The sequence below is a fragment of the Nomascus leucogenys genome, chromosome 6 (genome assembly GCF_006542625.1).
Source record: "Nomascus leucogenys isolate Asia chromosome 6, Asia_NLE_v1, whole genome shotgun sequence".
Classification (NCBI taxonomy): Eukaryota; Metazoa; Chordata; class Mammalia; order Primates; family Hylobatidae; genus Nomascus; species Nomascus leucogenys.
The window spans coordinates 68,420,930-68,447,738 of NC_044386.1; the positions used below are offsets into that span (position 1 = coordinate 68,420,930).

General features: G+C 39.1%; 1 protein-coding gene across 2 annotated transcripts in view; it reads left to right on the forward strand.

The window, feature by feature from the left end:
* FMN1 (formin 1) overlaps positions 1-26,809 on the forward strand; it is a 429,632-nt gene that overhangs the window by 229,800 nt on the left and 173,023 nt on the right. For both annotated transcript variants that reach the window (XM_030814363.1, XM_030814364.1), the window contains one exon: positions 4,513-4,663. In XM_030814363.1, the coding sequence (XP_030670223.1) occupies positions 4,513-4,663 (151 nt within the window). The remainder of the gene's footprint in view (positions 1-4,512; positions 4,664-26,809) is intronic.

Here is a 26,809-nt window from a genome sequence, read left to right on the forward strand (position 1 = left end):
TTTTTTCCAAGGCAGATGTTCCATTTTATAGACTAGACAAGAGTCTGGATCTAAGCCAGGGCTTTCCCCAACATCGCTACAATTGGTTAGTAATCATAAAGAATTGAACCTGATTCCATACTGTAGGTTCACTGAGGATTTTTAGAATTCTTTTTACTGTCTTGTTTTTAAATGCTATAATCAACCCTATAATCTAGATATTTAATAGAAATGGGTGTTTTTCAATTTTTATTAAAAGAATGAGACATGGCTAAGTTATTAGTTCTTTAGATCAGAGGAGAGTCTTAAAATATAAACTCTCTCTGCTTGAACTCTCTTTCTTTTAATTGCTAAATACTCTCACAGCTGCCTTTATATCTTGATGCCCTTCAGAGAAAGTGTCAGTATGTGGATAGCTGAAAGCATCTTCCAATTGTTAAGCTGGGTTTGTAAAACAGCAAGATATAGTTGCTTGGAAACATCCATTCAAACAGATTTGAGTGTGATTTGTTCTGCCTTATTTCTGAGCCTGGAAGGAGGACAGTGAAAGAGATCTTAAGTTGTCTCTTGACCACTTTCTCCTTTAAAGTTTATTTGTAAAGGACAGCAAATATAGGACACATTTTACAACTTTTCCCAAGTCATGTGGTAATGCATTCTTCAATTTATGTAACACTTTGCTTAGGGAAGGCAGGATATGAAACAAAATAACACACAACTCACAGTGATAAAACAACCAGAAGGCTGGTCGTGGTGGCTCACGCCTATAATCCCAGCACTTTGGGAGGCCGAGGCGGGTGGATCACAAGGTCAGGGGTTCGAGACCAGCCTGATCAACATGGTGAAACCCCCGTCTCTACTAAAAATACAAAAAAATTAGCTGGGCGTGGTGGCAGGCGCCTGTAATCTCAGCTACTCAGGCGGCTGAGGCAGGAGAATTGCTTGAACCCGGGAGGCGGAGGTTGCAGTGAGCTGAGATCGCGCCACTGCACTCCAGCCTGGGCAACAGAGTAAGACTCTGTCTCAAAAAAAAAAAAAAAAAAAACCAGAAACCCCTGTGGAGGAGTGGGACATACCCTAAAACTAAGCATATGTGCTTCATATTTTCCCCTTTCCTCTCACCAAAAAATAAGGGCCAAGAGTTTGTTTTTGGAACATCCTGATACTTCTTTTTTTCAAAATTCAATTATACTTTGTAATTTCCCAAATGAATGGTTCATAAAAAAAGTGAGATGATCCTGTAATAGCTTCTGCCATTATCTAAAGTACTAGTATCCCCTTTTTCCCAATAAATACTCAGACATTTCCTAAAAAATCATTTCCCAGAATATTTGAGTCATGTTTCCTTATTAGTGTTCTCAAATTAGTGCACAGCCATTCCAGGGCGATAGCTCCCACCTGTAAGCCCTGGACGAGTGTGTCCGACAGCACGGGGAGCTGTTCCACACCTGTGTCCCACTAGCCTGCCTTCACTTCCTTCCCTGCGAGACTTCATGAGCAACAGGTAACTGTAGACCACAGCAGCCATCAAAGAGTCCCACTGGGAGATGTGGGCCCTTCACCCAGACCAAGGGAAAGCTGGAGATGATCATTGTCTACGTTGTTTCCTCCTTATGTAGTTGGCCATTTTGAGAAGAAAAACAATTGAATACTGAAGGTCCCGTTGGTTTCATCATAAATCTAGGGCTTTACTTTTGAGCAAAATGAAAAGTAGATGAATAGGACATCAAGAGAGCCCTGCTTGGTGCGCATTTGAACCTGAAACATAACACGGGGGACTGCCCCTCTATGATGTGTTAAGACTGCAACATGGGTACTTCCTGGTGGTACCATATATTCAAGTTCTTTTATTATGGGTCCCTCCAACTTTTTGTACCTATTAGCACTACTACTTTTAAATGAAAATGACTCAAAGAGCCTGTGGAGTATTTGCTTAGGAGCAAAAGTGCAATTATTTGGGATACCTTCTCATAAAGGAGGCAAAATCGTATATTAACATTTTGTGCAACTAGAGGAGTAAGTAGTTCATATAATGATTGCATCATAAATGTTGGTCTTGCTCTTCTGGGAAGCCAGAAACAAAATGTGAATTTTCAGCATTATGTATACACTGCCTCTCACCTACCTAAATTGCTTTTGACTCCTGGTATGAACTGATTTTTTTTCTTTTGACGTTTTGCCTTCTTGGGTGTCTGTTTTGTGATTTCTAGAATAAGCAAGAGACACTTAAGGAAAAATAAATCCTCATCTAACTACCTTTTCAGCTTCTTAGTAAGTTTCTCATTTTCCTCCTCCTCTTTCTTTCTCTCTCCCCCTGCCTTCCTTTTGAGCTAGAATTGTATGTTCAGTGGTCAGTTGACCACCATGGCAGGTCATTCGTTGTGAAGCAGGTCCTTCTTATTGCCCTACCAAATGCTGGCTGTCCCAAAATCACTGAGAGGCAGTGTTCCAAAATTCTTTCATTCAGTATTGGAAATACCTTTCCCATAGAAATAGTGTTGTAAATGGTGATCAGGTGCTTAAACTGATCACCGTTGACTCCCAAAGCCAATTTACTCCAGAATATAAGTGAATCATAATACTAGTTACACTGGACTGACCTCAGAGTCCGTGGGGCTAGAGCCAAGCAGGTGCAGGAAGTGGGGATGGGGCTGAGCAGTTGGCCTGACACACTGCATCACCTCACTCTAGGCGTCACCCCTTAGCTGCCCAGAACCTTCCCGAGGCCCAGACCAGTGGCCCTTAACATGCCGCATGCTCACTCCAGAATTCCCGGCTGACTTCCTTAATCAAGATCCTGCTTCTCCCCACCGCTCCCCCAGCACCACAGAGATAAGCACTTAACATCAGTGGTGCTTATGTTTCAAGTTGAAGTTAAGTGAGTAGCAGAGGGGTATGACCGAGAGAGGAACACATACATGGATGTACTTCACTGGAAATGTTCTAGCCCTTGGATTGGGTAATGGTTTCCCAGGTGTTCATTCTATTGTTATACTTTATAACTTCCGTATGTCATACTATTACATTGTTGAACTATTAGCAAAATCATAATTTAAAGAATAAAAAGTAGAGGAGAGAAGAGGTGAATGTGGCCAAAACCAAAATGTCATATATCATGGGAAAGGCAGATCTATTGCAAAGTGTGAACACGCAGACCTGAGGAGCCAGGGCTGCCAACTGTTTTAAATAGCAAAATCACCTGTAGTATCAAAAAATTCTGTAGACCATTCCATGTAATAATAGTTATCTTTTTAGTTTTCATTGAGAAAATATGTATGGAAATAAAGCTATGTACTTTTAGATGTTATGGATTGTAACATATACATATGTTTGATAAACAATAAGTATATAGATGAAATTTGTGGGCATTGATAGTATTTATTATTATTATTATTTTTGAGATGGACTCTTGTTTTCTTACCCAGGCTGGAGTGCAGTGGCACAATCTTAGCTCATTGCAACCTCTGCCTCCCGGGTTCAAGCAATTCTCCTGCCTCAGCCTCCCAAGTAGCTAGGATTACAGGCGCCCACCACCATGCCCAGCTAATTTTTTGTATTTTTTAGTAGAGATGGGGTTTCACCATGTTGGCCAGGCTGGTCTTGAACTCCTGACCCCAAGTGATTTGCCCACCTCAGCCTCCCAAAGTACTTGGATTACAAGTGTGAGCTACCATGCCTGACCAGTGGGCATTAATAGTGTTTGAAATTAAGATAAGAAAGTAAACATTTGTTTACTGAGTGAGGGAACCCTGAGGAGTGACCACTGGAGTCAGCTCACAGAGGCTGTTCTGTTACGCCTGATTCTCAACAGCTTTTCTTTCTTCCCTTCAAAACTAGGGTGCCCCTGTTTCTGGAAGATGAAACAGCCCAGTTTCCCTATGGCTGCTTTAGTTGAAATCCCATGAGGTGCAATGGAGGAGGTTTTTGGTTGGTTTTTGTTGTTAGTATTGTTTAGGGGACTGAGATACTATGAATCATGTATTTTAAAATAGGCACAGCCTGTTTACACATTAAGGACGCTGCACTGAGTTTACCTGCATGAATTCTAAAAACTGTATTTAAAAGTAGTTGAAAAAGTCCAAAGAGGAGGCAGGTCTTTACTTTGGTACTCCGTTTTCAGTCTCCTTCAGAATTAGCCTGTCACAGTCTCAAATTGGTTATCTTTTCAGCCTTTATACGATGCCCATTTTTACACATCATGGAAATGCCACAGACTGAAGGAGGAGCAGCTCGGGTGCCCCCAGGAATCCGAATCCCAGGATTTCTAGTCCTGAGGAGTTTCTCTAGAGCTCTATCTTTGATCGTACCTAATGACAATTATTTTTTCGGAAATACGTCTGTGTGTGTTTTAATGTTCTATAGTGTATTTTGACTTTAACAAATGTGTAACATAAAAAGCTTTTCTCCAAGCGTTATTAGAGTTGTATGTGTTTTTTTTAGAAAAATGAAATTAAAAAATGGATTAGAGAAAGATTTCATTGTATTACATTCTCTCCTGTTTTGGTTCTTATGGTTGTCTTTTTGTCTTTTAAGCCAAAATGCTACACCAACCTTATGGGACTCCTTAGAAGAACCTGACATTCGGGACCCCAGTGAATTTGAGTATTTATTCTCCAAAGACACAACTCAACAGAAGAAAAAACCTCTGTCAGAGACATATGAGAAAAAAAACAAGGTCAAAAAGGTACTGAGTGATTATGGCAAAGCTGTAATTATATATTATACAGGGAAATGGTATATATATATATCATATACACACACACATACCTATACATATATGTGTGTGTATCATGGGAATTTATTACATATTCTGTGTGTGTGTGTGTGTGTGTGTGTGTGTGTGTGTGTGTGTGATCCATGGGAATTCATTACATGCTGCTGTTGGTGCTTTCCCTGGTTTCATGAAATGTTTCAGAAGGTTTTGAGTGGCAGATGGCAAAGGGAGCCAATAGTTCATGAAATCTGTGCTTGCTGTTTTGGCCATATCTTCTGAATTTTCAAAATTTAATCTGGACTTTTTCAGCCATTAATTCTGTTGAAATAAAAATAAAATTTAATTTGTAGTTAGTGAAAGTAGTCTACAGGTTATATGGAAAATACGTTTTATTTATAAATTCATTCATTTAACAAATATTTCCTAGGGGTTTACTGTTCTAGGCATTTGTTCCAGGCCTGCACTGTCCAGTATGGTAACATGTGGCTATTAAATAATGAAATAAAATAAAATAATTTAGTTATTTAATTGCACTAACCACTTTCCAATTTTGTTCTTATGCCTAGTGGCTGCTGTATTGGGTAGCACAGATGTAAAACATTTCCATTTATAAAAAGCTCTGTTGGACAGCACTATCTTAAGCATTGGGATGTGTTGAGGGCAAAAAATAAAAGTAAAAAATAATAATAATAATAAATCCTTGCCCTGTGGAGCTTATATTAACAAACACTAAACACAAACCCTGTCAATCACATAGTAGTGCAGGGGAAGGAGGGTCGACTTTAGTAGGGTGGGGGTGAGGTCTGCAATTTTAAATGGGGTGTTCAGGGTAGACCTCATTATGACGGTGGCTTCTGAGTAGTGACTCAAGGACTCAAAAACTGAGAGGCATCAGCTTTCTGTAAGAGAATGAGTTTAGGACTGTCAAGCAGTCAGAGACAACCACGAGGGTGAATCACACCTCTGCCACACACTGACTGTGAGATCTGAGGCAACGGTACTAGGTCCTTTCACTCTCTGTGTCTGGGTTCCTGCACCATAGCCTGAGATGATGTCCGCTCATAATGTTCTCTAAGTAATTATTCAATGAGGTAATCCATGTATCAGGCTCAGCATAGTGCCTGGCTCACTGTCAGTGCTCAACTGATAGCTGCTCTTGTTTTTGCTACTGTTACTAACACGGCTGCCATTTCCCTGTTTTGGTGGGTTTTTGTTTGGTTGGTTAGTTTTTCTTATTTTTAATAGTAGCAGAAATGGTGTTGAGGAAAAAGTATAGTACTCTGTTCTGCTATTGACTTGCTATGTGAGCTTGGGCTGGTTGTCTCCCTTGTCGTATTTTCCCTTCTCTATAAAAAAGGATTAACAGGTCGGGTACGGTGGCTCATGCCTGTAATCCTAGCACTTTGGGAGGCCGAGGTGGGTGGATCAGCTGAGGTCAGGAGTTCGACACCAGCCTGGCCAATTTGGGGAAACCCCGTCTCTACTAAAAACACAATTATTAGCTGGGTGTGGTGGCAGGTGCTTGTAATCTCAGCTACTCAGGAGGGTGAGGCAGGAGAATTGCTTCAATCCGGGAGGCAGAGGTTGCAGTGAGCTGAGATCGCCGCATTGTACCCCAGCCTGGGCAACAAGAGCAAAACTCCGTCTAAAAAGAAAAAAAAAGGATTAACAATGTCTGAATCTACCTGACCCACCAGTATGTTGTGAAATTCACATCTAAGCAGGTTTGAGGCAGTGTTTTGAATGTTGAATGATACCATCAACCTCGCCTTTTTTTTTTTTTTTTTTTTTTTTTTTTTTTTTTTTTTTTTGAGACAGAGTCTCACTGTTGTCATCTAGGCGGGAGTGCAATGGTGTGATCTTGGCTCACTGCAACCTCTGCCTCTGGGGTTCAAGCAATTCTCCTGCTTCAGCCTCCCAAGTAGCTAGGATTACAGGCATGCACCATCATGCCTGGCTAATTTTGTATTTTTAGTAGAGACAGGTTTTCACCAAGTTGGCCAGGTTGGTCTCAAACTTCAGACCTCAGGTGATCCGCCCACCTCACCCTCCCAAAGTGCTGGGATTACAGGTGTGAGCCACTGTGCCAGGCTACCTTTCCTTGTTAAATTACATCGTGGGGGTCATCATCAGTTCATTTCTCAAGTAATGTAATGATTATGAAATTAGTTGCAAATTACAGGGAAAAAAAGGAAAATGTCTGAATTCAGTTTTCTGTTAATCAGATTTTCCCATTGACTTCAATTATGGATAAAAATCATGATCAAAATGTTTCTCAAGGTCACTGTAATTGTGTTGTCTTGAGAAAAATATCCAAAGAAGTATTCAAGGAAAATTTTAAAAGGCTGTATTGCATGGAACAATTTGAATTTTTCTAATAAATTGGCTCTGTGACCCCATCCAAATCTCATGTCAAATTGTACCCACGTGTCTAGGAGGGACCTGGTGGGAGGTGATTAAATCATGGGGGTGGATTTCTCTTTCTGTTCTCCTGATAGTGAATGAGTTCTCACGAGATTTGGTTGTTCCATAAGTATCTGGTGCCGCTGTCACCCCACCCTCTCTCTCCTGCTGCCATGTTGGTAGTATCTTTATAGCAGTGTAAAAATGGATTAATACAAATAGTAAGTTCCAGACAAATCCGGGCAAAAAAAGGTCAGCTGATTTACATAGAATGTATTCCCATGCAATTAGATTCATATGAGATGGAGGTAAGCCTGCTTTGTAGCCAGGCTGGCTTTTTAAATGCCATCTATAGAAACAGAAGACTTGTTTCTTTCTACCTGAATGGCAAAAGGAAAATCTCTATATTCCAAAGTCAACTTCAGTTTGCCTCTTTCGGGAAGGCTTCCCTGACTAACCAGAATCTCCTCTGAATGCTTTCTTATGCAGGATCATATTAAACTTACTTTTGTTCTTTGTTGCTTCTTAGATTGCTATTACTCTTTTTGTTTCTCTCCAGATGCTTGAAAACATGTTGTTTACACATAGAACTATTCACTTCTGTTTTGGTGAATGAATATTTGTTTTTAAAACATCAAAGCATTTGGTCATTTATTCTTATTTCTTTTCTTATAATAGTTTGCCTGTTCAACAAAGGATTTTAACTAAGGCAGTTAGTGCTTGTTACATTTATTTTGTTTCTCTGTCTGAGGGGGAAAATAACACTTCATTTAAACTCTAAGTTTTCTGAACAGGGTGGTTGCCATTGCCCCATGGAATCTGTGCACTTGTGTAGTGCTTGCTTTTCTCTGTAAGTGGAGGCAAAAAATTGGGTCTACTGGGCTTTGTGGTAATATGCAGCTTAGAGTTTTCAGTGAGCTTTATGTCCTACCTTAGAGCTGAGGTTTTAAGTTTTAAAGAAAATAGCAAGCTGAATTGATGCCAGAAAACTCCAAACCTGTCTCCTATAATCTTTCCTCCATGCCTGTGGCCAGATTTCCAACATCAAGATGGATCCCTTGGTCTCTTCTGAGAGTCAGATGTTTGTTTTCTTTCCTCTTGAAAATGAAAGTGGGTTTAGAGGTGGTGAGCAGCTGAGGAGTTTCAGCATTGAAGGCCAACTCCTTCAGCTGGATCATGGAATGGTTCCCATATGAGAAGACCAGGAGGATACTTGCCAAATAGGTCTTTTTATAATGACTGAACAAGAGAAAGTGCTGGGTACATTACTGGATTTCAAAATCCAGAATTCTGAATCTTGGCTATAGGGCCTCAGCCAGCATTGAAACGTGAATATGAATATCTTTTTTTTTTTTTGAGACAGAGTTTCACTGTTGTCGCCCAGGCTGGAGTGCAGTGGTGCGATCTCTGCTTACTGCAACCCCCGCCACCCGGGTTCAAGCCGATTCTCCTGCCTCAGCCTCCCAAGTAGCTGGGATTACAGGCACCCACCATCACACCCAGCTAATTTTTATATTTTTAGTAGAGACGGGGTTTCACCACATTGTCCGGGCCAGTCTCAAACTCCTGACCTCAGGTGATCCACCTGCCTCGGCCTCCCAAAGTGCTGGGATTACAGGCATGAGCCACTGCACCCGGCCATGAATATCCCTTAAATAGAGCTGGTCTTCATCCCTCAGCACATTTCACATTTGTATTTCAGAAGTAATGGACAGAATCATCAAGAGTCTATGGAACTCAGATACTAATTTCTAGCTTCAACTAAAATAGTATTTAAATTTCATATCACTAGCACTTGTTTAAAGTAAGCATATATATATATGTATATCTTCTCAAACTAGGCAGGGTTCCTGTTCTGTAATATCATCTAGTCTAGGAATTAGAAGAGATCTTACCCATCATCTTAGTTCTCTCATATGGCGCATAAGAAACTAAGACCGAGAAAGATAAAGTGACTTGTAGGGGTTTGTACACTTTTAACTGGGAAGACATTGATGATGATGAACACTTGTTCATCAGCATGTGTCTGCATTTCCCCTTTATTTAAATGGTAACTTGCCACCTTGGTGATAGTATCAACTTATATTGGAGTGATTTATTTGAAGTTTATGAATGAGAGTAGCCATTATTAAAAACATCAACAAAATGTAGCCACCCTTCTGCATATCCAAAGTCTTTCCTACATTGTGTAATTATCCACGGTTTTCTTCAGAGTCTTCCAATAGGAAGCCAAATCTTTGAGTAAAAAGATGTGCTTTCTATGTAACTCCAGCAAAAGGCATATATAGATTTGGAGCTGGTGTTTTTCTTTGACCTTATCAATTCCATTTAAAATGTTAGCTATAATAAAATAAATTTATTACTAATTATTACAAAGTTCTGTTGCATACTTAGGTAGGTGCCATTCTCATTTGTGATACTAGACCACTCTGCCACGACAAACATAGCAGTAACCAAATTAAGAACCAGAGCTCAAGATACCAGCTCTCAATGGAACCACCACCACTTGCTACTATCTCTTATTTTTTTCTTTCATAACATTCAGAAAAAGTCATTTAACCTTCTCACACTGATTTCTTCTCTACAAAGTTGGGAATAACACCCCCTTAATATGGTTATTACAAGGATAATATGAAATTAAAAGAATACGTTAAGTATTCTTTGCATTAATCTCTTAGTTTATGAACTAATGTGAAAGCTTTGGAAAGAAATTCTTAAGCAGCTTTGATTCTCAAGGTTTTTAAGGTCTTAAAGCATTAGTGTGTCAATTCCTAAAACTATTTGCAAATGGGAATCTCTAGGTTATTCTTGTTTGTTGATATTCATGGAAGTATCCCACAACTGCCTTTAGTGATACATTCGGACATCTAGTAGTTCATGTCATGTTTGTATAGTCTCTTTTCACTGAAAGATAGTTTTCCCTGTCAATATGTCATATTTAACACTGTTTCAAAGTGACATTTGTTCCTGAGCAAGATAGCTCAGCACCTTGACAAGGAGCCAGAAATCCACCTTCATTGTCTGTGATTCTTTCTCTTGGTTCCTGTAAAAAAAAAAAAAGAAAAAGCTGCTCTGATAAACTTGCCAGTTGTGTTTTAAACTTTCCCAACAACATTCTGAAAATAAGCATGATCTGCCAATATTCCTCCTTTTTTGAGATGCCGTGATCTGACTAAATTATAAATCATCTCTGTTTGTTTCCTCTTCTGTAAGATATGTAAAAGCATTCCTCTCTCTCTGTCTCTCTTTTTAATATATATTTCTTAAGAATTAATGAGATAATGGCTATTCCCCAAGCACTTTGGGGGAAGGGGGTTGTGATGGTTCAGCAGACACTAGTCTGTTGAAACTTCGTGGTGCCAAAAGCCTTCAGTATTGATTGTAATTTGGTCACTTTGGCAAGGATCACAGCTGTAATTCTCAAATCCCAGACTTTGTGTCTCAGTTTATTGGGGAGGGGAGAAGGGTGGAAGAAGAACATTGTTTGGAAGCCTGAACATAAATTTATAGGGTTCTCATAACCTGTTGCTTTCCAAGTTTATATTATTTCAGCTTTGGTGTACAAAGATAATTTCTCTGGGCTCCCTTGGTGTAAGGTATGTGCATTATTTTTTTTATATAGGGGGTGGCGATAAGTTTGTCTACCCCTTTACATTTTTCACGTGTTGACAAATGAGCAGTGGGTTAGGGATTATCATCTATAGAAGTGAGTGAAATAACTTGCCCATGTGTTGATTGTACTAATATATGACCTGGGGGCCTAAATTAGCACTCTGTCCCGATTTCTTGAGTGATATCTGGCATGATCAGAGCTTTCCTGTTCTTTAGTTTAAGGACTCCTGACTGGCCACATTTACTGAAAGGAAACAGGAGCTCCATGACAGGCACCAGTTTACAAAAATTCTACCTTGTAAATTTTATTTGGAAATGAGACAGCCCCAAAAGTTAAGTTGTACGTTTATTTTATTTGCCTTTTTTTAAAAAAAAAAAGAGTGGTTAGGACTTGTCAAATATGAATATCAATGATTCTTTCAGAATGTTGAATCTGAGTATTATTCTTGGAGTTCAACCATGTTTCTCTTGTTGGCTGTTAAACAGTAACTTAATCTGGATTTGTGTCTCCAGCCAGCTGCATTTAGGATGCTCTTTTCCTACCCCACACCACAAGAGGGCACCTTAGAATGCTGAGATACAAAGAGAAAAGTCGCGTGGATCCTAGAACCCCGAGAACGGGAACCTGGAAGGGAGTAACTGCCCCTCAGGTCTCTTTAGTCTTCTTATAGCTCTGCATTGTGGACCATGAGGCCAAATTTCACAGCAAATTACCCACATAGAGTATTGGGAGTCAATTGCATATTAGAAAGACTTGAAGGTAGTAGCAGAATAAAAATCATTAGTAGCCGTGGTTCCAGTGCTTAGAATGAATGATCGCAGTATAAAAATGTACGAAATATTAGAGTTAGCCTCTTTGGGACTGATTCTGAAATTCCCTTCTCACCACACACACAGACAAGTGTGCGCGCGCGCACACACACACACAGACACACACCTTTAAAATCTTCCATATCTGAAGAGAGTGAAAAGCAAAAATTTATTTGAATATAGATTTGGGGTTATCTGTTTGGAAAACACAAAAAAGTATAGGATATGCTATGAGAGAACCATCCTAAATATTTGTGCTTTAAAAAATATTTATCTTCTCGTTGAGGAAAGTTTTGAAGTCTCGCCTATATTTTCCTGAATCTCATTCATTTATCCTCAATCCAGGCCGTTTTCTGAGATTGTGTTACAGGGTTGTAGCTAGACAACAGGATGAAGCTGAGTGCCTGTGCTTGGGACCTTGATGGTGGTAGCGAGTCCTCTGGCCTTCAGTTCCAAGCTAGAAGTATGTGAAGATGTAACAAGAATAGGGAAAGATCATATATGTATACTTAGGTTGCAAGTCCAGGTCACATGCATGCTTTTGAAGCTGAACTTTCAAGTGCTTTGCAAAATACACACGTCTCCCATGTACATGATAGTCAAAACAGCCCCTGCACGTGCCCTCACAGGCACATGCTTAATATGAACAGAGAAGTCTCAATGACCTTGGATTTATTTGATGTCGTTCAAGTGGAGATTAAAAAATAAAGATATCACTAGTAGTGCCACTGCTAAATGAGGAGTTTTGGTTAAGTGCCTGTCTCATATATTAACTAATTTGATCTTTGAAAATGCAATGAGACGGTTCCTATTACTGTTCCTGTTTTATACCTGAGAAAACTGGAGTTTAGAGGGGTTGGGTTGGGCAACTTGTGTAGTACCACGTAGTTCTAAAGAGCAAAGGAATGTTTCCAGCAACAACCCCAGAGCTTTTTTGTTTGTTTGTTTTGAGACGAAAAGTCTCACTCTGTCGCCTAGTCACTGCAACCTCCACCTCTCAGGTTCATCAAGCAATTCTCGTGCCTCAGCCTCCAGAGTAGCTGGGACTACAGGCACACGCTACCATGCCTGGCTAATTTTTGTATTTTTTAGTAGAGATGGGGTTTCACCATGTTGGCCAGGCTGGTCTCCAACTCCTAACCTCAAGTGATCCGCCCACCTTGACCTCCCAAAGTGCTGGGATTACAGGCGTGAGCCACCGTGCCCAGCCTTGTGTTGTTAATTACTTGACAAATGGGCATTCGTCTGCATTTAAGTGCAAGTTCTGACTTTAAATTCACTTGGCCAAGCCTGAATTTTATTTCTTGGTCATTGTATAGTGAAAAAAGTGCCAGCTTTGGTGTCAGTAAACATAATTTCTAATTCCAACTCTGGCCCTCACCAAATATCGAATCCCGAGCAAGTCCTTTAAATTCTCCGATCTCAGGTTTCTCATCTGTCAAAAGATAAACTTTAATTATATGAATTCCAAGGATCTGGTCATTACTTCTTTGCAGATGAAGACACTCAAGATCTGCCAACTTTCATTTTATTTTTAGAAGGCAGATAGATGAGGGTGTCACACATCGAGCAATATCTTAGTGCTCAGATCCAGGCCTAATCAGATAGAGCTGCCTCAAACCATCAGTAGCATATTGTATGAGCCATAGGTACATGGGGATTCAGGAAATAATTGTTCTGATTTTAATAATCCCCCAAATGTAAGGTATATATATTGGAGAGTTATTTTTAAACAAACCAAGTTTTTTTATGTACTGGGGGTATTGAAGTACTGGAAATACGATAGAGAAAACTGCAGTGGAAATTAGGAGCCAGAGGTCTCGTCTTGAAGGTAACTATTAGTTGTTGTAGTTGTTGTATGTCCAGTCATGTAACCCCTCTGACCTCAACTTCTATACCTAACATGGCATCTGGAGTGAAAATTTCCAAATATGCTTTCCAGACGCAAAATCTCAGAACTTAACTGAATGTGGATACATTCCCACATACATTTTTAAACTGTGTATAAGATTGAAACAGTGAATTTAGATTTTTGCCTAGTCAATGAGTGACATGGGATATACTGCAAACCAGACTCAAACCACAATGTTCCCACCTTCCAGTATACAATATTCTCTCTTTGCAGTTGTCCTTACGTAACAGAAATGCATTTGGCGGCAGTAGCCAGTGGTGGAACTGGCCAGCCCCCATTGTGCTGGGGTGGCCCTCCACCATTTTTTCCTCCATCTCCTAGCAGAGTTTCCACAGTCCAGAGGCCTGGAGCTCAGGTTACACCAGACAAAACTGCCCACTTACTTCCTGGGATAGTCTGGCTTGACCCCAGTGCTATGGCCACACTTCTAATTTTTGATAAAATACTTTTGACCCAGAGCTTCATTTCATTTAGACCTGACCTGATTTCCCTCCAGCTGAGGCTAATTTGCATGGCTGTAAACACGGACCTTACAAAGCTCACCAACTGTGATAAAAGCAAAGGAAACCTGAGACCACTGGAAATTCAAAAATCCGCCTTCTGTATCCCAGCCTGACTGAGTTACGCCCCAGCCCAGGAGGCTTCCAGTGTGCAGCAGCTAAAAAAATGTTATTCTGATTGATCTGATTAGGGCAGCAAGGTTAGCCATGGTCAATTTACAAAGACAGTATGAGTAGAAATCATGTGTGTCATCATGTTATGGGTCAAGCGAGGCCCCTGCCAGAAGTTAGGAAAAGCCACAGCTCTGCCAGGACCATTATCAGATCTCCTAGGTGGGGTACAAATGGGATTGGAGGTTTAGGGGGCCCCTCCAGTGGAGTGAATGACAAAAGGGATTGGACTGTGAAGATTGGGTGAATCAAACCATGCTCGCTTGCTTCCAGCTGGATTTCTTAGCTGCCAAGCCCCTTATATGTGAGTGGGAGAGCCTGGGAGTTCCCCAGTACAGTGTGGGGAGGAATGCCTTTAGCTCCTCACTGCAAGGGAAAGAAAAGGGTGGAAACGCTAATTTGACATGGACGTGAGGCTCTACATTGACCCACAGAAGCAGCCAGATGGAACCTATTGGGCATTTTGATCCCTCCCTTCACCACAAGAGTAGTTTAATTGGGATCTGGCTCCAGGCCCTTGTTACTAAATAACCTGAGTTTTAGTGTTTTCATTTTCATTAATTAACTTTCATGCTAGGTGCCTTATTAGTCACATTAGGCATTTTGCATGTTCAGAATATCTTAGGAGGTGAGAAAGAGGTCTTTAAAAATAGTACAGAGCTGCAAGTACCAGGGGGTTAATTCATGGCCTAATTATCACATCACTTTTTACTCTCTTGTGGACTCTCTTGTACAACTTTCTTAGTTTAAAATATGCACGAAAACCAGCTTTTAAACTTTGTTTTCAAACGGTTATTTCATTCATATTGACTCTAAAGATTTTGGAGCCTTCACCTTGGGTGTGGTTTGCTTCCTTCCTGTCCAATTCAGGAACATAAATGTTCCTTGCAACACTGGGATAAGACACATTAATTAACAAAGAAAGATTTATATAAAATGAGGCCAACTGAAAGCTATACTGCTTGAGCTGGGGCTCATTATAAATAGATCACTCTGTATATAACCATCTTACTAATGGAAAAAATGAGACGTTGGGATGGTTGCTTGGAGAAGAATGTGATTCACAATGTAGCAGTAAAATGCCTAAAGCATACTGTGTTTAGAATGCTTTAGTAAGACATTGGAGAGACTGGGCCATGATGATATTTTTGTTGTGTATACATATCCTCTTGGGGTGTGGAGGTATCTGAAAAACTTAGCCCTATAAAACCCAGCCATTCAGTTGCCACTGCAGGAAAGGATGAGCCTCTGAAGCTGAAGGTGCATGGAAAAGGAGGTAGAACTCACAGACCTGCACAGAGAGTTCATACCTATGAATTCAAGATCAAGCTGAGATCTGGGCGTTTGCCTCAGAGCAATAGGAAGCCAGTGACAAGGCTGTAGCAGAGGGCTGAGCTCCAGTTTCTGACCAGCAGCCTTCTCTAGCATGCCCAGTGTGGTGAGAGTCACCACTAGACTAAGTATGGAAGGTGGTAGTGTGGTAGGGCAGCAGAAGCTTCTGGAAACCCACAGGCCTGGCTGAGTCGTCATTCATGGGGCAAGTCCCTTCATCTTTCTAAGGCCCCTTTGTACAGTTTTCTCATCTGTAAGGAAAGAATAATATTAATGTCTACTTCAAAGGTGGTTGTGAAAATTAAAATATAGTATGTGAAATGTTTGGCCTGGGGCTTGGCACATCGATGGTGCTTCCACCATGCTATCACCACCATCACTGCCACCATCAGGAGTGGGAATAAGAATAATGAAACATCCTCCAGTGTCATCCCAAAGGAAAGCAAGAGGTTGAATTTTAACTAGAAGGCTCATCTCGCATTCACTTATGGTTCCTGGACTCCAGGGGCTGCTAGTTAAAATCCATTTCCCCTATTTGTGCGTGTGTGTATGTGTTTGTGTGTCCCACTGGGGCACAGCTATGCAGTTAAAGCAAATGAATTTTAGCCAGATTCTCAGAGATGAATTCCTTCGGTGTGTACCAAGAAAAAACCACCCAGTACAACAAAAAGTTTATAAAATGTGTCTCCATTTTCTAGTTCTATTTGTGTTTAGCTTTCATGGTAACCTGTGTTTGTGGTACAATTTTAAGAATGCCAGCTATTGGTAGGTAACATAATACCACCTTTTTAAATCTTTGTAGAGCATGATAGTCTATAAATAAATAAACATATATAGAATGACTGATTTTGGTAATGTGAGGCTCTTAAAATATGTTATTTTAGGTTGGTTTCTTTATTAACAAATAGACTGCATTAACTTTCATACAGTACTTGATTAAATTTTATCAACATAATGCATGAATAGAATTTAAAAAGTCAAGCAATATTAAGACTTTAAAAAAAAAGCAAAAGTTCTCCAAATCTCAATAAAATTTCAAGGAATTTTTCATACAGATCACATCTGCTGATCAAAATGAAATTAAGTTAGGAATCATGTGTCAATAACAAAAAGATAACTAACAGTCAGTATTGAAAACTACATTTTTTAAACTTTTAAGTCCAGGGGTACACGTGCAGGTTTTTACATAGATAAAGTTGTGTCATGGAGGTTTGTTGTATAGATTATTTTGTCACCCAAGGATTAAGCCTAGTACCCATTGGTTGTTTTTCCTGATACTCAACCTCCTCCCACCCTCCACCTTCTAATAGGCCCCAGTGTATGTTGCTCTCCTCTATGTGTCCATGTGTTCTCATCATTTAGCTCCCACTTACAAGTGAAAAAATGTAGTATGTGGTTTTCTGTTCCTATGTTAGTTTACTAAGGATTATGGCCCCCAGCTCCATCCATGTGCCTGCAAAGGACATGATCTCATTTTCTTTTATGGCTGCATAGTATTCCATAGTGTTAATGTACCACATTTTTAAAAATCCAGTCTGTCATTGATGGGCATCTATAGGTTGATTCCATGTCTTTGCTATTGTGAACGGTGTTTTAATGAACATACATGTGCATGTGTCTTTATAACAGAATGACTTACATTCCTTTGGGTGTATACCCAGTAACAGGATTGCTGGGTCTAATGGCAGTTCTTTCTGTAGGTCTTTGCGGAATCGCCACATTGTCTTTCACAATAATTGAACTAATTTACTCTGCCACCAACCATGTGAAAGCTTTCCTTTTTCTCCACAGCTTTGCCAGCATTTTCTTTTTTGACTTTCTAATAATAGCCATTCTGACTGGTGTAAGATGGTATCTCATTGTGGTTTTGATTTGCATTTTTCTCTAATGGCCAGCGAAGTTGAGCTTTTCTAAATATATATATATGCTTTTTGGCCTTATGCATGTCTTTTTTTGAAAAGTGTCTGTTCATGTCATTTGCCCACTTTTTAATGGGGTTGTTTTTTTCTTGTACATTTGTTTCAGTTCCTTATAGATGCTGGATATTCAACCTTTGTCAAATGCATAGTTTGCAAAGTTTTTCTCCCATTCTGTAGGTTGTCTGTTTACTCTGTTGATAGTTTCTTTTGCTCTGTAGGAGCTCTTTAGTTTAATTACATCCCATTTGTTAATTTTTGCTTTTGTTGTAATTGGGCATCTTCACCATGAAATCTTTGCCTGTGCCTGTGTCCTGAATGGTATTGCCTAGGTTGTCTTCTAGAGTTTTTATAGTTTTGGGTTTTACATTTAAATGTTCAATCCATCTTGAATTCATTTTTGTATACGGTGTAAGGAAAAGGGGCCACTTTCAGTCTTCTCCATATGGCTAGCCAGTTATCCTAGAACCGTTTATTGAATAGGGAATCCTTTCTCTATTGCTTGTTTTTGTCAAGTTTGTCAAAGGTCAGATAGTTGTAGGTGTGCCATCTTATTGGTGGCAGTGAATAGGTTCTCTGTTCTGTTCACTTGGTCTATGTGTTTGTTCTTGTATTAGTACCATGCTCGTTTGGTTACTGTAGCCCTGTAGTATGGTTTGAAGTCAGGTAGTGTGATGCCTCCAGCTTTGTTCTTTTTGCTTAGGGTTGCCTTGGCTATTCGGGCGCTTTTTGGTTCCATATGAATTTTAAAATGGGAAAAACTTCCTTATTTTTAAAAATGTATGATCACACCCATAAATAAATTGAGTTAAGAAAGTAATTATAATGGAATTTTAAAAACACTTAACAGCAAAGAACAAAAATACCGATAACAAGACTCATAGGATGTAGCTGAAATGTATAGTCGTGAGTATTTATATTAGAAAAGTAAAAGATAGATCAAAAATCAATTAAGTGCCTTAAATCAATAACTAGAAAAATACAAATAAGTCAAAGAAATTAAAAGGAAATATTAGGTTGAACAACAGGAAAAAGCCATTTTTACAGGTTAAATATGGTCAGATACTTGCAATTTTCTGTGGTTTAACCTAATACATTTTAAAAGATGAGAATGGAATTTTTTAAGTTAAGTAGAGAATATCAACTAAAGACAAAAGTTTCTTCTTTGAAAAAAAGAATAACATTCAAAAACTTTTTGCAAGATTGAGCAAAACAAGTGTAAGTAATATAAAGAAAGTAAAAGTGAATGTAACTACAGATGCAATAGAAATGTTTAATACAATACCATGAACAAATTTTTGCCAATAAATGAAAATAATAGGAAATAATTTTCTAGAAGAATGTGAATGATCAAAACAGTCAAGAAGTAGAACACCTGAGTGGTTCTTAAATATTAAGGTAATTAAATTAGTAGTTTAAAATCGTCACACAAAATGCGAGGTCCAGCTTGTTTTATTACACTGAGCATGTCTTTCTTACACAAAATATTAGAGAATAGAAAATCATATTAAACTCAAGACTAGTATATATAATCTTGATAGCACAACCAGACAAGGGCAGGAAGTAAAAGAAACTACACGACAATTTCTCTCATAAATATAGATATGAAGATCTTAACCAGAATATTAGCAAATGAAATCCAGAAATATATAAAAAATGTTTGATGATTAACTGATTTATTCCAGACTGGCAAATTTGATTCAAAATTAGTAAATGCTTTTTATAAATAATTAAAATGTTAATAGATTAAAGGGGGAACTATATAATTAAAAGATGATGGGAAAATATTTGATTAAATATGATTATGATTTATAATGAAATTTTGTAACTAGGATTGTAAGGGAATAGCTTTGGCCTCAAAAAGAGTGTCCACAAAGCAGGCATGTGACAAAGGCGCATATTTGGTGAAAATTTGAAAGCTTTCTTTTTGAGATCAATATGAAATAGGAATATGATACCCATTTCTACCTCCTTTATTTAATCTAAGCAAGTGTAATAAGGCAAAGAAATCAAATAAAATATATTGGAAAGGAAAAAATGAAACCATGAATTGTGATTTTTCAGCATAGAAAATCTGTATTGACAAATTAAAAAAATAAGAGAATAGAGTAAACCTAGTAGATATGAGATCAATACACAATAATCAATTGCATGTTTATACACTATTAAGTTGGAAAATGAAAATACCAGTAGAGGGACATAAAATAAGAATAAATCTAAGCAAATATAGTCAAGAGTCAGTGCAGAAAATTATTAAACTTTACTGAAAGCATTAAAGTAGACCTAAATAAAAAGAGAGACATAATTCTCTTCATGAATGGGAAAGCCAATATTATAAAGATGTTAATTTTTCCCAAATTTCTAGTTTCAAAGTCATTTCAATCAAATCTAAGAATTACTTGGAATTTAACAAGCTTATTCTAAAAATTTGTATGCAGGAACAAATGTTCAAAAAACCACTCCAAAAAAGGAAAACTAAGTGGGAGATATTCTACCTCATATAAAGGAAAGTGTAAGAGCTAGTAGAGTGGCTATAGTATGGCAGTAATTGTCACAGGAAAAAATAAATAAATAATGAGTGAAAAGAATTGAGAGCTCAGAAGCAAATCTATGCATATGGGAAACTAATACATGACAAATGTGGTATCCCAGATCAGTGGGCAAAATTGACTATGAATAAAAGTATTTTAAAATTGAATATATATGGCAAAGAAAGGAAAATGGATCCCTACCTCACTTCATGAATAAAAGACAATGCCAGATGTAACAATGAGAAAGGAAAAATTTAATAATTTTTGAAAGTAATATAGGAGCCTATCTTTTGGCCTCATATGGAAAAGACATGGAAAGCACAAAACAAATAATGAAATGTGACTACATTAAAATAAAATCATTGACATGAACTCTTGCTCATCAAGACACATTGAAGAGTATAAAAAGATATGCCACATGCTTGAAGACATTTGTAATATATATAGCTAAATAAGAATTGTTATCCAAAATGTTTGTGGAATTCTTACCAATCAATAAAAAGAAACTGTGCTACCTGATTGTAGCAGATGGAATTATAGATCATGCACCTAGTTGCTCCATATGCCGACTTTGAAACAATTCATTTCTATTTAGCTTCTTAACCATTCCTGCCTCCCCCAACACAGGATGCCTCTTATTCATGTATGTCTGGCATTCTGCCTCCCACAGCTATACCTAGGAATTTACCAGTCCTAGTCCAGTTGGTAAATGTGAATTCACTAACTTCGCATTTTCTGTTTTAAAACTTAGAGGGCTCCCCTAGTTTTATGGAAGATAGATTTTATTTTTCAAATCATTAGGTCTCATAATTTTGAGCTAATTTTTTAGGAGAAGAGGAAGTCGAAAGGCCTTTACCACCCAAATTCCAAATGAATTTGATTCTCATATCTTAAAGGCTGTTCCCTTGTTGCAATATGACTAATTAGGGATGTACATCTTTGCTGGAATACTTATTTCAAGGGAAAGGACACAGGACTAGAAGTCAGGCATCTAGGCATCTCTGGGCAAATCATCTGCCATGTGTGTTACACCCTTGTTCATCTAAGAGAACCTCTGGGTGCATATGTTCATGGTTCCAGTCAAGATGGGTGTAGATGCTCAGTCTTCATGGATGGCAGTGGGTAGGTTTTTTGAGTCACTATGTTACGCCATTCACCTGAAAGCCTGAATGATAGAGTACAATACGCACTTGCTTCCCGTGATAGCTGTGCTGTGAGAGTAAGAAGGAGGATACGACTAATTACGGGGGAAATGTGCTGGGACATAACACTGCAAGCCCTAACAAAATCTTGCAGCAGTTCTAAAATATCTTCTAAAATACAGTATTATTTCATCTTTCTCTTTTTACCAACATTTCATGGAATATTTATTTGATATTCATGGAAGGAACTCAGTGAACCTGTTAGAAGCAATATGGCACTTACATATCAGCAGCTGTTAGCCAGAAAATTAACAGAGTGGAGTGACTTGGGTTGTAAGTAGTGTACATTATGGCAATGGCAGCAAATGAAGACTATGTGAGAAGTTGTCTGCGAAAGGAAAATGTGAGGTGCCCTAAGTGTCTTTAAAGGAAGAAGTGTTTCCCTCGGAGTTCTGTCTCAGATTTTGCCTTCCAGTGGCTTGAAGCACTGCAGCTGGGGGTGCTCACTCTCGCTGGCTCTTCACCTCTACAGAGGAGTGGGAAAGAGCCAGGTAATTTGCATCATGGGTACCCTCTAAATCAAAGGCCATCCATCATTTCTGATATCTTGAATGCAATGATTATCATATCAAAGACATATGATGACATTGAAGATAATAACTTTTCTGTTGCCCATTATCTCTAACCAGCTTGGCGTAATTATTAGCATGTGTTCTTTCCAAAAACCTAACACTCTAACATGTTGGAAAGAAAAAGCCCTATTTGAGCCACCAAAGATACACGTGTGTGAAACTGGGTTGAAGTTTTTATTATTAGATGAGAAATTATATAGACAAGACAGGAAGTCCAAAGGTCATGCAAACTTTGTTATTTAGAGGTTTTAGGAGGGCACTGTAGCTGTCTGTATACTTGGGATTGGCTTTCTATGAGAAAGTTATTTCCAATACTTACTGAACGAGTACAATAGCTTTAGTAAAGGACTCCATGGAGATTGATATTCTGAAAGGGGCTCATGGGAAAAACCTCTGGAAATCGGGGATTATAGAAACATATATATGTGTATGTATTGGCACTGTGCTAAGTGCCAATGATCGGGAACAAAATAGTACATTTATTTAGAGTCACTTCACCACTCAAAATGTGGTCCATGGACCAGCAGCAACATAATCACCTAGAAGATTATTAGAAATACAAAAATATCAGCCCCTGTATTAGTTTCCTAGGGCTGATTTAACAAACTGTCACCAACTGTTGACTTGTAACAAGAAAAATTTATTGTCTCATAATTCTGGAGTCTAGAAGTCTAAAATCAAAGCTGTTTGCAGGGCCAAGCTTTGGTAGCTCTGGTTCTGTCTAAAGGCAAGGCAGAGAATGCACTGATGTCTCTTGGTCTTTTCTTCCCACAAGACTCCATGATCAATAGGAAAAAACGTGATTTTGTTTGGGGGTTTGTTTTCTACATTACACAAAATCAGAAATCTGCCCACAGCCCTACCCTCCCCCCTCCAACCCATCACACCCCCACACTGCCGTAGCCTTCACCTGCTGTGGCCTCCCCATTAGCCTTCTGAGTGGAATTCATCAGCCTGAAAAACAAGAAAAGGGTTTTTCTGTCTCATCAGGATGGGGATGGGGTGCCAAATATGTTCTCAGACTCAGGACAGGGTGACAATTTGCCTTTTCACATTTCTTGGTGAAGAGCCTAGATCCTTAAAGTAAACTTCATCCAAGCAATTTTATGTGTCCCCAAAAATAAGGCCATGGAAGAGATTCAGACCTAACAGTATGACTAAACAGTGAAGCTTAGTTTTCCTTGAAACATTTAATGAGACAGATTATCAGCTGTATGTGGAAAGCTTATTTTAATGGCATTATCAGGCCAGTTGACAGAGGCTTCTCCCCAGAAGCCTAGCAGGCCACACTGGCCATTAGCAGCAAGAGCTGTTTTGCACCACATCGGATGACATTTCATAATATGGCACTACACAGCCAGCCAACCAGCTCTTCTGGGTATGATGCCAGAGTAGCAGGGGATGGAGCAGGTAAGAAGAAGGGGACCAAGGAAACTGAATCAGCATTTGTACTCCTAGGCACCTGCCAAGTAACAATTGCATATTTCCAAAGAAGTGGTTATTCTCCCGTAAGAGAGAAAGCAAGATGGCTGTGGTCCTGCCCTTCCCTTTCCCCAGGCACTCCCTTCTGGCACTGGCTGGGAGGAATCGTTGCTTACCTGTCCCATTTGTAGTCACTGCCATATTAGAAATGGTAGGGAGGGGACTAGAATAGCCACAGCTATAAAAGGATTGTGCCAGTTGCTTCCCCCATGACTTTTTCTGTGCATAAGGCCTGTATCCATAGGCTACCATGCCTCATTGCCTTGCATCATTTTGTATCACTCCTTGGAATTTCTTTCCATTGCGAAACTCTGTTTTCCCAGTTAGATGTCTATTACTTAGAAGATATTTTGATTTGGATGGCAGTTAAATGAGAATAAAAATTAAACCTAAGGCCTTCTTAATATTCTCTCTCTTCTCACAAAGATACTGCTCTCTAATGCAGCTAAAGTTTAGACCCTATACTAATTTATAATTGGGAGGTATTCAGACTAAAGTATCAGTGCAATCATCAGAGCCTGTAGCCCTTGAATAGGTGAATCAATTTCTGCATCTCTAAAGTAGGATTCTACCTGTCTTCCAACCCACTCCACAAGAATGTCTTAAAGAGAAACATAACAGTCATTAAGAAGGTACCTTTATCTATTTGGAAGTCCATGACTTAGAAGTGGGATGACTGTTACTAAGACAAGCTGCCTTGTCATCAGTAGCATATCTACTTTATACCAACCAGCCTCTTAATGTCCATAGTTTGGCCAGGTGGTGGAATTCAGTGAGTACTGATGTGAAACATATGCAAAAGATAACACTAGTTTGATGGCACAAAAATAGAAGTTATATTGTTTAGAATTGCACTTGGGAGAATCAGATTGTCTAATTTGTGTGTATTTTCCACGCTGTTGTTCAATCTTACCAAGAAAGGCCAGATCATGTATGCACTTGTTCTATATAGCTGACCGTGTACCCTATATGGATATTTGGTATACAGGTCGAGTATCCCTTATCTGAAATGCTTGAGACCAGAAACATTTCAGATTTCAAATTTTCCAGTTGAGCATTCCAAGTCTGAAAATCCAAGACCTGAAATACCCCACTGAGCATTTCCCTTGAGCACTGTACCAGTGCTCAAAAAGTTTTGGATTTTGAAATACTTCGTATCTTGGAGTTTTTGAGTTTTGAATTTGGGATGCTCGACCTGTGTATCATTGTCATGAAAGTAAATGTCTACTCATATATATGGATTCTACATTTATTTGTTTGTTTTTGGTGGGGTGAAATAGTTGATTCAGACAGGAAAAGCAGCAACTTTCACATGCCCTTAGTTCCCTGAAGTGCCAGCAGCTATTCATTGGTGATATCACATGTGGCTGTATTTGAAAAGACTCTGCTTATTTGCCAGGCTCTAGGATAAAACTGACTGTGCTGGAGATGGAAATCCTTTAACTGGAACTGAGTATGTTCAAATGTTAAACTTGAGCCAAAGAGCAAAATATGCACTCAATCTGGTATAGGTATGAATGTGTTTGGTGTCTAGCAAAGGTGTAGATGTAGAAATTAATCATCTTCCTTTCAGACAGGGAAGGCTCCATGGAAGAAGAGGGCTTCTGTGTTTCTCTTAATTTTGTAGCTATGCCAAACTCACTTGGCTGAGCAGACTTCCAGCACTTGTGGTCTATTCAGAACCATTTATTTTTATTTTTACTTTTGGCCCTGTCTGCCAAGCTCAGGCAGAAAGCTGAAGATACACAGTGTACAGATTTTCTGTAGATGTGAAAATCCCACCGGACCTGACAAGAATTCTTTCTCAGCCTGTCTGGCAGAACTTTTCTAGCTGAGGTTGAGGGTATGATTTTCCCAGTGTAGCAAATCTGTCTTCCCATTTTTGTCTTAATTCTTATTCACAGAGGCAGGCTTTAAAAAAATTCACATATGTGAGGAATAATAATAATTTGTCTATACTGGCTTAACATACAGGTTTAGACAGTGTGGGCCTGGCTTTCCCACTCTGGAAGGCATTGGGAGAGTTCCTTAGGCGATGTAATAGTACACATGTGTGACATGCCCTAATCCTGGCATGTGGCAGGGGTCTGGAAAGGCTTTGCCTTAAACTAGGCATATCTAATAGGGTTTAACGCAACCTGTGAATTTGCCCCTGCACAAGGTCAGCTTGTAGGTCAGTGGAATGCTGCACAAATTGCATTCTCCTCCAGACTGTAATTATACCTAGGAGAAGGCCATGTGCTGCCAAGTTCAGCTGACTCTAGATAGGACTGAGATAAACTGAGGGCTTGCTAACATCCCTCAAAAACTGATTTTTAACAATTTGATATAAAACATCTCTTGTTTAAAGAAAAAATGGTGATCTTGAGGTTTCTGAAGGAGCTTAGTGTAGGAGATGGTGAGCAGCTGTTTTCTACCTTCCCTGAGAGCAGAAAAAGATTGTTCAAAATGGGAGCATGAGGAATTTGAGTCAAACATCAGGTAAAATAGTTCACTGCCAAAAGTCTCTTAATACTAGAAAATGACTTTGAGGATTATTACACATCAAGTAATATGCATATGAGGACAAAGAAGAATGAAAAGTGAGTATGATAAGGGATCATAGACTAGGAATGGGATGAACAGTTTAATTTGTATTTACAATTAGCCGAAGTAGTACTATGTTGTATTGTTTGAGAGAAAATGGCTGTAAATGTGTGCATTATCTAAATGTAACCTTAATAATTAAAGTGTGCACATTCTTGTAAAGTAAGGTCTATATTTAAATACGTGGACTTCTGGGCCAACCCAAAGGCAGAGGGATAAATTAGATGAAATTTGTAGGTTTCTTCAGTGCTAAGTGTTAAATGACTCCAAAATCCAATTCAACCAGAGTAACACTGGATAAGCAAAATGTTACAAAGACTTACACTCTCCAGTAAACGTTTTCTGAACTACCTTTCCTGAACAGCCAATAGTAGCCACTTTTCCCCCCAAGAACCTACATGGAATAAAATCGAGTTGGGAGCTTAAAGCATAAATTGGATCTACTGGCTTCACGTAAACATGGAAAATAATTATTTTGACATTCATATTATTGGTTCCTGCAGCTTGATTTTTTTCTCAGGCTGCATTTTATGTTATGTGGGGATAAGGCACTAACCTGTGGGCCGGGGGCTTTCGGGGAACCTTTCCTTTGTTATTTACCTAAGGCAAGCTGCCGTGAGGTAGGAGAATCGCTTGAACCCAGGAGGCAGAGGTTGCAGTGAGTGGAGATCATGCCATTGCACTCCAGTCTGGGTGACAGAGCAAGACTCTGTCTCAAAAAAAAAAAAAAAGAAAAGAAAGAGAAAAATTGTCTTTTGGCCAGACACAGTGGCCCACACCTGTAATTCTAGCCCTTTGGGAGGCCGAGGCGGGTGGATCACCTGAGGTCAGGAGTTTGAGACCAGCCTGGCCAACATGGTGAAACCCCACCTATACTAAAAATACAAAAATTAGCCCAGCATGGCAGGGGACGCCTATAATCTCAGCTACTTGGGAGGCTGAGGCAGGAGAATTGCTTGAACCTGGGAGGTGGAGGTTGCAGTGAGCCAAGATTGCGCCATTGCACTCCAGCCTGGGTGACAGAGTGACTCAGTCCCCACTCCCCCCAAAAAGGAAAAAAAACTGTCTTTCAAAAACAAAAGAGAAA